At 36.3% G+C, this 12,701-nt stretch overlaps 1 protein-coding gene across 2 annotated transcripts in view; it reads left to right on the forward strand.

The window, feature by feature from the left end:
- Positions 1-2,514: 2,514 nt before the first annotated feature.
- The window catches only part of pdlim5b (PDZ and LIM domain 5b), a 59,141-nt gene continuing 48,954 nt past the window's right edge, over positions 2,515-12,701 (forward strand). For both annotated transcript variants that reach the window (XM_087790537.1, XM_087790538.1), the window contains exons 1-2: positions 2,515-2,632; positions 9,636-9,741. In XM_087790537.1, coding sequence (XP_087646663.1) covers positions 9,643-9,741 — 99 coding nt within the window. In that variant the 5' untranslated portion in view covers positions 2,515-2,632; positions 9,636-9,642. The remainder of the gene's footprint in view (positions 2,633-9,635; positions 9,742-12,701) is intronic.

The following is a 12,701-nucleotide window of genomic DNA, read 5'->3' on the forward strand; positions in this document are numbered from 1 at the left end:
GTCAAAAGGGGTATAGAGAAAGAACTTATTTTACCTCTAGATATAAAAATATATAAATGACAAACCTATAATAGGAAAACATATTTATCAAAAGTATACATCAAGATGTTTCCAGTCTGAGTGAAGAGAATATACATTGAGATGTATTAATAAATGGATTTTAAAGGCTTTTAGCTGGAAATAAAACAAAACGTGATTAAAAAATGAAATAAAACATGCAGCAACCTCTGTAAACTAAAAATATATATCTGCATTTGTTTAAATCGAGAACATCAGTCAACTCTTATGAAGTCAACTCTTGAAAATATCTGGAAAGAGAAGGTCTTGTTATCTCCCAGGTGAGGAGAAGACCAATTAAACCATCACCCCAGGGCTTTATATTCGAGTTGTTGCAGTAAATCAATCTTACGGACAGAAATGCATTAATCTAATTGGCCGCTAGAGAGCGCCACTATTCGACTAAATCATCGACCCGAGTCGCCAAATCACTAAAAAAGGATCCGAACTGAAACAGATCTAACAATAAATAGGTAAAAAGTTAGTTAAAAAAAAACAACCCATTAAAGTGGTCACGATAAGATCTCCAAACATTACCAATAAATGTGTCATTGTTTTATTCTGTAAGAGATAGATAGATAAAATGTTATTGATCCCTCAGGAGGTCTCATACGGGAAATATTGTTAATGACACCTGAAACAATTCATGTAACTTTGACAACACTGGCAATAAAGGATTCTGATTCTGAAAGTCGAGTCAAGACACACCTAATTAAAAAGGTAAGGTAAGGTAAAACTTTATTGATCCCTCAGGAGGTCTCCTTCGGGAAATTGTTTTTTTCCAATACCCAGCAATTTTTCATAAACAATAAAAACAATAAAAAAATAAAAAACCTGACGTCTTCAGTTTCGTTTGCTTGAATTCCAAACGCTGGAACAAATGACATCATTGATGCAACACCTGATGCCTTGTCACAGGTGAAAGATATTTCTTCCATAAAACTATCGTCTCCAAGTCACATTCCTGAGGATGATGACATCACATGTGTCGCACTAAAAATGCTCTCGGCCGTGCAAAAATAAACTCAAATATGAGAGTCACATGACTCTGTGTACCGTGTACTGCTAACACACGAGGATGTCAATACTTACGTAGGGTTGGTAGTGCTGTAGGAAAAGTTGTTTGATGGAGAGCGAGTCATATTTATAGTTTACAAAGACCGTGAGTCAGACCCATATAAGGTATAGGTATGAAGGAACATTGACAACTATGAGTGACGTAACCGTCTACTTGACCTTTTAAGTATATATTTTATTCGGTATTGTTTTGATTGTTTAAGCGCTTTGTGACCCTGGTGTGGAAAAGCTCTCTACAAATATAAATTACTTATTTACTGGCTTGTAGTTGAGGAAAATGAGTCCAACTAGAAAATTGTTTGTTTATATCCAAGTAAGTATAGAATGATGGTGAAAAACTAGGTGGGAAAAATAGATCTAAATCAGTGGTGAGTTATTACATTTCCTCAGGGTCCAAATAATATAAAGTGACTGTTGTGAGGGGCCATAAAGAAAAGTAAAAAAAAAGAGAGAAAAAAAGCTAAATAAAATGACAAAACAAAAATAAAATAAAAAGTTACAATTACATCTTAAATAATCTAGAAAATTATTATTTTAATATTTTTCTGGCATAAAGAAATGTCCCTAAAACATTAGTTATTTTAAAGAAATAAATACTGTACTACTAGGACAGTGGTATGAAAACAAGACCCTATGAACAAATGAGTCTTAAATTCATAAGTGCCTTCCTGCAAACCAACAGGTTGGACCGCTCAGTTAGTAGTGAAGAGTTTTAATATATGTTTGGTGGTTAGACATGATGAACTTAACTTAACAACTTCAAAGGGATTTAAAAAAGGTTGTTTAACGAACCCCTGAAGGTATTCTTTAGCATTTACGTAAATATTGAAATCATTATTAGAATAAAAAATACTTTTTAACAAGTGTTTTTTTTTTATTAAAAAGGTTAATAAATATATTGTTAAAAATGAAGGTTTATGTTAAATGCTTCCCCCCTTGTTTTTTTAAAAAAAAGTTTCTTTATTTTGTTCTTTGCTCCTTTATTTTTATTTGCTCGACGGCCCCTGACAATGGTCACAGTGTGAAATGTGGCCCCTGAGGAAATGTATTTGTATAACACTGACTTAAAAGATAAGCTATTCTGTAAAAACGAGTGTTAATGTATAAAGTAAACAAACTTATGAAGTTAGCGTGTAGCCTGGTTGCTAACTATTAGTTGCTAACTAATAGTTGCTAATATTTAGCAACTAATATGCATGAATTCAACTTAGCAGAGCCAAGAGTTCCTCACGAGCAGAACCATGTGGTTCTATCAATAGTTCGTCCTTGAGTCTGACCTCCTGTCTTCAGCCTCGTGAAGAAGACGTCAGTCCGCCTCACCTGCTCCGTGTCGCCGCTCCTCGTCCGCCTCCAGGTTCCCGCCCTCGCCCGCGTGTGCACCGCCCACAGCGGTCCCTCTACACGCGGAAGTTTGGTTCCGCTCAGAACAGTTATTGAACTGAAGCCTCGACCACCTCCGACCCGCTTCTCCTCCCGACACCAGAACCGGCTTCACACGGTAAGACCCCTGCGAATAACTTTTTTTTTAACCCTTTATTATATTCGTGTTAAGATTCTATATATTCTTTAAATTATACCAATAATAATAGATCAATAAATTGAATTGACACGACTGTCTCACACCCTCTTTGACTGACATGTTCATCACCTTCTCTGGTCAAATAATAAGAGTAACGGTGTGTTTTCTTCAACAAAGTCAACACAAATGTCTCATGAAGTTCAGCTGATGATGGAGGAAGTTTGTTTTTTTCACACGGACGTGTTGAATGTGAGAAGTTTGAGTCTTTCTGTGAGTTTTTTAAACTTCTGCTCTTATATAATCTGCTATAAAAACTTCCACTTCTGTTATTTTAGGAGATTCATATGGTGGATATAAACATGTGAGTCCCAGCAATAAACAAAACCACTGTTGGGTGAAACCTCAGTTGCTACTGGATCACTTTTCCACTTCGATTTATACACATGTAGTAAAAAAAAAAGAAGGATTTATGTTCAATTAAAGGCTCAGTTCACGTCTGGTTCATGATTTATTGAGTCTCTTCACTACAATAAACCAGAAACAGCAGTAAATCCAGAATATTTTCATATGTACATGTAATGTCCATTAAAAAATGAACTTTATACTTTTATTTTTCAATTTGAAGTTCCAACAAATACACCTCGACTTTATTCGTAATATTTTTTAAAGATGGGCTATGAAGGGGATATACTAGGTTAAGGTGGATAATGCTGACTTGATTTTGAAACGACTGAATGACAAAAACATCTTTAAACTATTTTAGATTATTGTAGAAAAGCTTTATTCAAACTATATTCCTTGTGATAACGTTACCCCTAAAATTGTGTTAAGAATAATTAAGCAGTTAAGGTTTTTGTGTAGTAGTAGTTGATATCAGACACAAGCATGAAATATAAAAAAAAAAGTTTTTATTCCACCAGACCTATTTAAAAAAAACATTTTATAAAGAAGTAATGATTTGCGTCTTCTACATCTGAAGTGTTTCACTGCAAACTTATATTTAATTTCAGGTGTTTAAATGCAACAGGGTGTTAACTGGGAGCAGAAAACAATTTAAATTATATCAATACAACAATACAACAATTATTATATAATGTTTTTAACACACAGTCTAAGAAATCAAAGCTTGACCGGTTTTTAGCTTATCTTGACTGGTGGTGCGAACACTGTATGTGTAATTGTGCACGCATTGCTGTGGTGAGAAAGAGACATGGGTGCAGATAAGGATAAAGTCAAGCAATAATTTTATTATTATTAAGGTTCATTTAATATGTGTGTCTTGGCAAACTACCCTCCTGGACAGTTACTTTTAATACCTCCTTAACTATGATGCATGATGGGATTTCTTAAGAAGTTGAACAACATGAGTAGAAAAATCTCTTTATAACCTTCAAAATATTTGAATCCGTCTGGTTTTCGTCGTGGCTCTGATAAGATATCTCTGGAGGCTTGTCCACAGTTTCCTTGAAGGTGTCTTGACTGTGTTTTAAGCATTTTTCCTCGCAGTTCAAGTGCTGAAATATCTCCAGCGCTTGAGTCCAATTACAACAGGAAAGTCGTTGATAAAGAGCCGAGGTGGTGAAATAAAAGCAGAGCCGGGTTTGAACGAGCTCTGGGACGTGTTGACGTGAGTTCTGCTGATAATAACCAGGCCTGAGCCCCGTGTGCTCGGGAACATCCAAGGTGTGTCGGCTCATGTCGATGCATGATAGCGTTGGAGTGCGAGACAAGCAGTAACTTGAGATCACGACACTATCTCCATATTAGGAAATCAAACTGTGCCACAGACAAAATAATCGTCGTATCACTGCTGGTGCAGTTTTCGCCGTGATATGAAATACAATCCTGATGGAATCTTCTGGGAACTTCATGATTTCCTCTTATCTGATCACAGTTTTTTCTTATCAGATCATTTTTTGGCTCTTGGACAACATTGTGAAACGAGTGCGGGAGTGTCCTGACGAAAGTTTTCAGTAAAATTGATATGTGTATTATTAGATCAGGGGTTGGCAATTAGATTTGCACAAGGGCCACAGTGTGTACTGTGAGTGTAGAGAGGGGCCATCAGGCCAAAAGAAAGACAAAAACATGAAAACATGTTTTTAAATATATAACGGGAGGTACTGGATCGTGGGTCCGTCCAGCTGTTTTTTCACCGTCCACACTATCACTTTCACAAGCACTTTTATTTCACCGGCAGCAGGTCTTTAAAGTCTCGCCCTCCGGGCTCAGAGACTGACCAGGTGAGGCTCCGGAGCAGATGTTGACCCCGAGGGGATTAGTCACCGACGACGAGATGCTGCTTCAATTACGACTTTTCTGGTGTAGTCGTGACTCACTGATCAGGAAACTATGTTTAATCTGTACAGATATTTCTCAATTTACAAAATAATAAATTTGATCTCATAGATAATAGACAATTTTAGCAAAATATAACAATAATGCATGTACGTATATATACATGTAACACATGGTGGCTTCATTGATGCGCTTTACTGTGATTAAGTATTTATAATTAGTCAAGAATCTCTTGATACGTATCACGATACAGGGACAACAATATGATATACTGTATAGTGATATATAGTGATAGTGTAGTAACAAGTATATATGTATAATATTGTCCAGTACTTGACTCTGGTGTTGTGATAGTGTAGTAACAAGTATATATGTGTAGTATTGTCCAGTACTTGACTCTGGTGTTGTGATAGTGTAGTAACAAGTATATATGTGTAGTATTGTCCAGTACTTGACTCTGGTGTTGTGATAGTGTAGTTACAAGTATATATGTGTAGTATTGTCCAGTACTTGACTCTGGTGTTGTGATAGTGTAGTAACAAGGATGTATTTGTAGTATTGTCGAGTACTTGACTCTGGTGTTGTGATAGTGTAGTAACAAGGATGTATTTGTAGTAGTGTCCAGTACTTGACTCTGGTGTTGTGATAGTTTAGTAACAAGTATATATGTGTAGTATTGTCCAGTACTTGACTCTGATGTTGTAGTATTTACAGACCACATGAGGAGTCGTAACTGCTTTCATTTGTTTTCAAACCAAAATATGTCCAAACATCAGCTTTAAAAGTGGCTTTAGTCACTGTATCCTCTCGTCCTCAGTCATCTCTGCGATCTCACTGGATTTCATTGTTCCTCTAGTTGTGGAGATCGTGATGACTGCTGCCATCTAGCATTGGAAGTTAGAATGCAACACAAAAATGAACAAATTCTTAAAAAAAGAATCAAGTTATTTTATTGCAAACTTCATTGAAATATAAACAATAAAAGAACGATGATCAATACAGTGATGTTAATTATCCATACAGTATCATGAAAGTAAATCCTTTGATATTTAAGTCTATCTAAGCAGAAACAACTCTCAAGTAACTTCTCAACACAAAAATTAACTGTGAATTTCATTGTATACAAATCTTTCATTTGAAATAGTAAATAATAGCATAATCTAAGGAAATAAGGAATAATAAAAATAAGTTGTTCACTTCTGTCTGTGTAATTGTATAATGATAATTATTTTCATGTGTTATCTTACAGTACTTTCTATATGACTGTTTTTGTTTGTATTTTCTACACGTTTCTGCATCTTGTAGAGAATACACGACTTTATGAAGAAACTTTTTTCTTATTTTTTCCTTATTTTAAATGACATGATAAACAAATATTTTTTCACTTCATACTAAAGATAGGTTTGTGTGATCGACCAGTGACGGGAGTGAGTTAATATATTTAACAGCACTAATAACACTGAGGCTGGATCCAGCGTCTAAAGAAACTAAACTAATTATTCCATGGACTGAAATATAATCTTTTGAATTCCCATCATCCACTAAATGGACTCAAAACGGCTTCTTAAACATTTATACATTTTTCTCATTTCCAAGCTGTCCGTCTCTCATACTCCATCATGTGTTTGAAATATTGATTTTGGCTGCGATGTCAAGGTTCCGTGTCTGAATCCACCCTTCCTGTCGGGCAGGCCAGAGGTGACACATTTCCATGGGATCTGTTTGCTCTTGTGATCTCGTGCTCCGAGGCTCACATGGTGACATTACACCAACACAACATGTTTTCTTGTTGCCGATTCCTCGTCCAGAGGACGTGTATTTATACGAGGTTTCCAAGGAAGTCGACTCGGTTCATTACGTCGCAGATTCATTTTATGGTTTTGACTCATTGTTGGATCCGTCTGTTTGATTTTCACGCACTTGTTGCTAACCTGGAGTCCGTGTTCTGATCCAACGGTGAAGTAATGCAGCGTACTTTAAACTGCTCTTAAGAGTTTATCAGTTTCATAGACATTTTATCATTATTTACACAAGACGCTTGATTTTATTCTTACTTTGAAATGGCAGCTTGTCCCAGTTTGAGCTCTCGTGTTGTCGGCGGCAGGTTCATGGAGAGGTCGCTGAGATTTGGGGTTCAAAGTGCAGCTGCAGGGGAGCAAGTTCTGAGAAAGTCTAAAGTCAAAGAAGGAAGAAGTACTTCTCGAAGTCCTGAACTATACCATCATTTATATTCAACTTCATCTCCTTAACGTTTTGTCTCTTGTTACTCTTCTTGTTCTCGACAGTGTGAGAAGTTATTTGACAATTGTTGTTCTATTATCTGCTTAAATAAACTTAAATATCACAACAATTACTATCACACTCTATCGATAATTAACAGCAGTGTATCCATCATAGTTCTTTGCTGTTTTATATTTCAGTAACATCTTTTTAATCAAATAATCGTATTCTTTTTTTTTATTACAAATAACATTAAATTTTTCTACAGCGTTGGTTCACTTTTGTGTTTCAATTCAACTTCCGACCATTAGTTGGCGGCAGTCATTACATCCTCCGCAAGTAAAGAAACAATGAAATCCCGCTGGATCCCGGCGATGACTGAGGACGAGAGGATACAGTGAGTCCAGCAGCTTTTAAAGCAGATGTTTGGACATATTTTGGTTTGAAAACAAATGAAAGTAGTTACGACTTCGTCAAGAGTCATGTGGTCTGTAAATACTACAACACCAGAGTCAACTGGACAATACTACAAATACATCCTTGTTACTACACTATCACAACACCAGAGTCAAGTACTGGACAATACTACACATATATACTTGTTACTACACTATCTCCAACACCAGCGTCAAGTACTGGACAATACTACACATATATAGTTGTTACCACACTATCATAACACCAGAGTCAAGTACTCGACAATACTACAAATACATCCTTGTTACTACACTATCACTATATATCGTATCATTGCCCATGTATCGTGATATGCATCGTATCCCAAGATTCTTGAAAATACACAAGTACAAGTACTTTATTTGTTGAAAAAAAACTTCTTCTTTACAAAGCAAATGAAAAGTTGGTTAAAAGGCCCTAAAACAAAGATGAATTTCAAGTGTAACTCCAGGTGATCATTCCCTTCATCACCATTTGGTTCTCTGAGGCAACTAGTACTAAGTCAGACCTATCGCAACTTTAAAAAGAACATAGTCAATGTTACAATATGATGCCTTAATATCTATTAAAAACAACTTTTCGGGATGTAAAATATAAATATTTCTTGTCATATTTCTGGATGTAATATTGAATTACTTTTACTCTTCATATCATCTACTAAAGATTTGAGTTAAAGCAAAGAAATAAAGCTCTGATCCCTAACAAAACAAGCATGGAGTGCCCCCCCGGTGTGCCCCCCCGGTGTGCCCCCCTACCCCGAGTCATTAGTCCAGAGTCGACAACCTAAACAGACCTCAACAGTCGAGCCATACATTTGAGTGGATCTGTTACCGCGTCTGTGAAAATCTGTGAAGGACTAATTCAAGTGTGAACAACAAATCATTCAAGCTCAACGTCGGGGAACTTGTTTATAGCGGATCTGTGCCGGTGCCAGGACTGAGATGTGGATTCATGCGAGCCGGGTCGCGTGAGAGTCCCGTCAGCGTTTGAGCAAACGATGCGGTTCTGTTGCCGGGTTTTTACTTCCAAACTCCCGGTCCCACCGGATGAGTTTTCCAAAGAGCGGCGGCTGAAGATCAGCATCTTGAAGTAGAATCCTGGGATACTGTGTATGGAACACAACAGAACCAGGTCAAAGTAAACTATTAGATGATCATATGGTATTTCTGACAACTAAAGAAAATATTTATTCATTTTGGAGTATTTCTTGTCCAGTTAATTTGGAAACTTATTATATTATATCAATTATTATAGCATGTATACACTTGAAATTGTATTTATTTGCTGTTAAAGAGTTTTTATTTTATTTTTCCTTCTGTCTATCGGCTTGACGGCCCCTTAAATTCACGGTATATCACGTGGCCCCCGAAAATAAATTGAAAATAAACTGTTACACAGAGACGGAAAACAAGAGTGTTGTCGGGATGTATAAAAAAAAGCTCAACAATGTGTTCAGACTCAATATTAAACTTGATTTCAAACACTGTACATAAAGAATAACATCAATGAACAACTTCACAACACAATTTATTAATTACATATGCATTTATTATAAATACTACTAATAGAAAAACATGGATTTTAGAAGAAAACAAATACTAACAAGCTCAGTTTTACAAAAAAAAGGCATCACTGAACAGTTTATAAATGAACCAACTGTTCAAGAGAAACAAAAATAATGTTCTACCTAAAACAAATGCATTGAAATACTTACTATAATCAAGGAATATCTAAAAAAAATTCAGAGTTTCACTGGCCACACTTTGCCGTGGAGTGGTCTTTGGAAATAGGAAACGAGCAATATTTGAAATTGTATTTATTTGCTGTTAAAGGGGAATAATATAAGATACATTTTGTAAAACTTGGTGATTTGTTGGAGTCGATCCTGGACTCCTTCACAGACGTGAAGAAGAGACAGAAACAAACACAGTTTATGTAATAATGGAGTCAATTCTCGTGTTTTTATTGCTGTAGAATCAGTACTAAGAGATGTTTTCTTCACCTGCAGGTGAATCATGAGCAGCAGCTACAGCGTCTCCCTGCCTGGACCTGCTCCGTGGGGCTTCAGACTCCAAGGAGGGAAGGACTTCTGTCTGCCCCTCACCATCTCCCGGGTAAGTTGATCCACATCAACACCGAGACCTCGTTCCCGTCCACGACGCCGACCTTTCGAGCGTGTTGTCGACGAGCGTGTCCTCGCGTTCCTGTCGACACCTTCCAGAAGCGACGGTCCGGCACCTGTCACTCACGCCGACCTCGTGGTGTCAAGGCTGTCGTCGTGACGACCAGTGTTTTTGTCGAGTTAAACGTTAACTGGAGACGAACATCTGCTGCTGAGATGAAGTGAAACTTGTTGGTCTGGAAGTTAAACACACGAGTGTGAAAGTATATCAGCGTCAGAATTTAAATCGATGTAACATTAAACTGTTGAGACTTGTTTTCTTAAAATGTTGTTTAATTTAAGCATTGATTATTTTTTTTCAAATAATTCAATTCAATATTTCTTTATTGAAAGGTTGAATTTGTGTTTTGTTTTTTAATTAATTAAATGAGTGAATATTTTTTAAATGAATGTTTTTTAAACTATTAAGTTTGATATTCTAATTCCAATAATAATAATAAAAAAAACATTTCAAAAATACAATATATATTTTTAAATTTTTAGACTTTTAAATTCAACATAAAAATGTAGGAATAATAGTTTGACCAGACAATACCGTTGGAATACGACATGATTCATTGACGCATCAGTTAAGTTAAGTCGTCACATGATCGTCTGCCCGACGCATGATTGGATAAAGCCTTTTGGTTCGAGACTCTATTGTCTGGTGACAATATTATACCAGCATTTTAATATTGAATTTAAAAGGCTACAAATAAAACAACTATTGAATTTAGAACATTTATGTTTCATTAATTTCTAATTAAAATATATATAAATATTTGAAAATATCGTATTAAAAATTAAATTTTTAAAAGTCAACCTTTTAATATCAAAAAATATTGAATTAAATAATAAATCACAAATATATTTTTTGAATTAAATGGTAAAAGTATACAAATAATCCAATGTTTAAAAAAAAACATTCCAGTAAAAAATAAATAAAACATAGTTTCAACATTTGAAATGTTAAATTCTATCATTCAATAATCTGAAGGCCAAACTTGAACTAAGTGTTTTGTCAAGTTAGATATAGACGTTCGTGACTAACATTTGGAGATTTAAGTCTCCAGCTCTGACAGCTACTCAGTGTTGGAGTTAAAAAGTCGCCTCAAACCCGATGAAGTCGTCCTGAAGGTGCGACGCTCGAGCATCTGTGCTCGTCTGAACTTCTGTCAGAAGCATTAGAGATCTGCGGTGCTTCTCTAATGACTCTCCAGAAGTTGAGGTTGTGTGAAGTGAAAGTGATACCGGAGCAGGTTCTGCTGCGTCGACAGACTCACCGCTACATTCCTGGAGTCGTAATAAGCTTCAGGATATTCATAACCGTTTTTTCCTCAAACCTACAATCATAGAAACGGATGAAGCTCGGTGTGGGCACGACGAACAATCGGAGTTCGTGCCTCGACCATAATGAGAGCAGATCTCTTGTTGTGGAACCGAACCCTGGAGAGCGTGACAAAGGTCAACAACACTTTGTTGACATTGGCCAGATCGGTTGTAGAGGGTTTGAGGTGCAGGAAGGAAATCACAACATCTGTGTTTGGATCTGGTGAAGAGAGACGCAGACGTGCGGGAGCTTTGATAAAGTACTTTGTCGGCCATGTTTGTTTGATTTGGCGACCGATGGTTTGTACATTTGTGGTGACTTTTGGAATCCGAACAATGTCACAGACATCGATCCGGGACTTTTTAAAGGTTTTTTTTAACCAATATTGCGATAAAAGGCATTTATTTAATTTCTTTTGTCATAAAAGTCATTGGATACAATTATATACAACATATATCACTTCCTGTCAGGCCTGCATATTATAATGAGATGAATTGATTGATACATAAATTGATCTGAATAAAAATAACCGTAAAAATAAAAAAATTGACACAGAATTACACAACAAACCTGGAACGGAGACTATAAGTAAGTTAGTAAGAAATATTTTTTTGCAAATCGCCCTTTATAGACCAGGGTCACAAAGCGCATAAATATCAGGGACGGTGACGTAAACAACAACGAGACATAGAAGTACAAATTTACAACTTTACAGAACCTGACACTGATTGGTAGAAGTGTGTATTTAAGAAATGCTTGATTTATACAATAAAAAATGATAAATTATCACATGTTTTCGATGCATATCACACGTGACAATATCGCGATATCGATATTTTTTCGATATATCGTACAGCCCTAATTGATTGATCAATAAAAACATGATGATTATAAGTTGTATAATCATGTGATTGTATGCATTGATTCTTTGCTGATGTTTGATCTGAACAGTCGGATCTGTTGTCATGTTGTTTAGGTGTAGATTTGAGCTGCAACGTCCACAGTTTTCTGGTAGTTTATTCTGACAAGCAGGTTTTGTACAAATGATTTATTGGTTTAGGAACTGATCATGTTCTAAAAAAACAACTCTCTGAAGAGCGAGAAGAAATCCATCGTGTCGTGACGGAGACATAAATCATACAATCCTGACTGGAAGCATTAAAGGCTCATGTTATCGAGGTGACGTCTGATCTGGGATCAGGATTACATGATGGGAAAGACGCAACAAAAGACTCTTGACGAACATGACATCTGATCCAGCGACGGGTCAGAACCAGTGACGTGACAGAATCATGTTGAGAGGCTCCGGGTCGTCGACGACTCCATTCAAGAGTCTGAACTGAGGAATTTCACACTCATTACTGCGTCTTTAAAAGTTACTGGTCGACCATAAAGTCCGTCTGCATCACTTCCGTTTGGAAACACCTGCGAAATGAGTCACTTCAACTGTGTTTCCACCTGAAGTTCATTAATACAACGAGTCACTTTTCACACTCTTTGAAACCTCATTTTCCAAAATCTACAAGGGTTTGTTAACCAGTGTTTGAATTTAAGAAAATATACTCGATAATCTGGTAATAAGA

This window comes from Callionymus lyra, chromosome 5 (genome assembly GCF_982586985.1).
Source record: "Callionymus lyra chromosome 5, fCalLyr1.hap1.1, whole genome shotgun sequence".
Taxonomy (NCBI): Eukaryota; Metazoa; Chordata; class Actinopteri; order Syngnathiformes; family Callionymidae; genus Callionymus; species Callionymus lyra.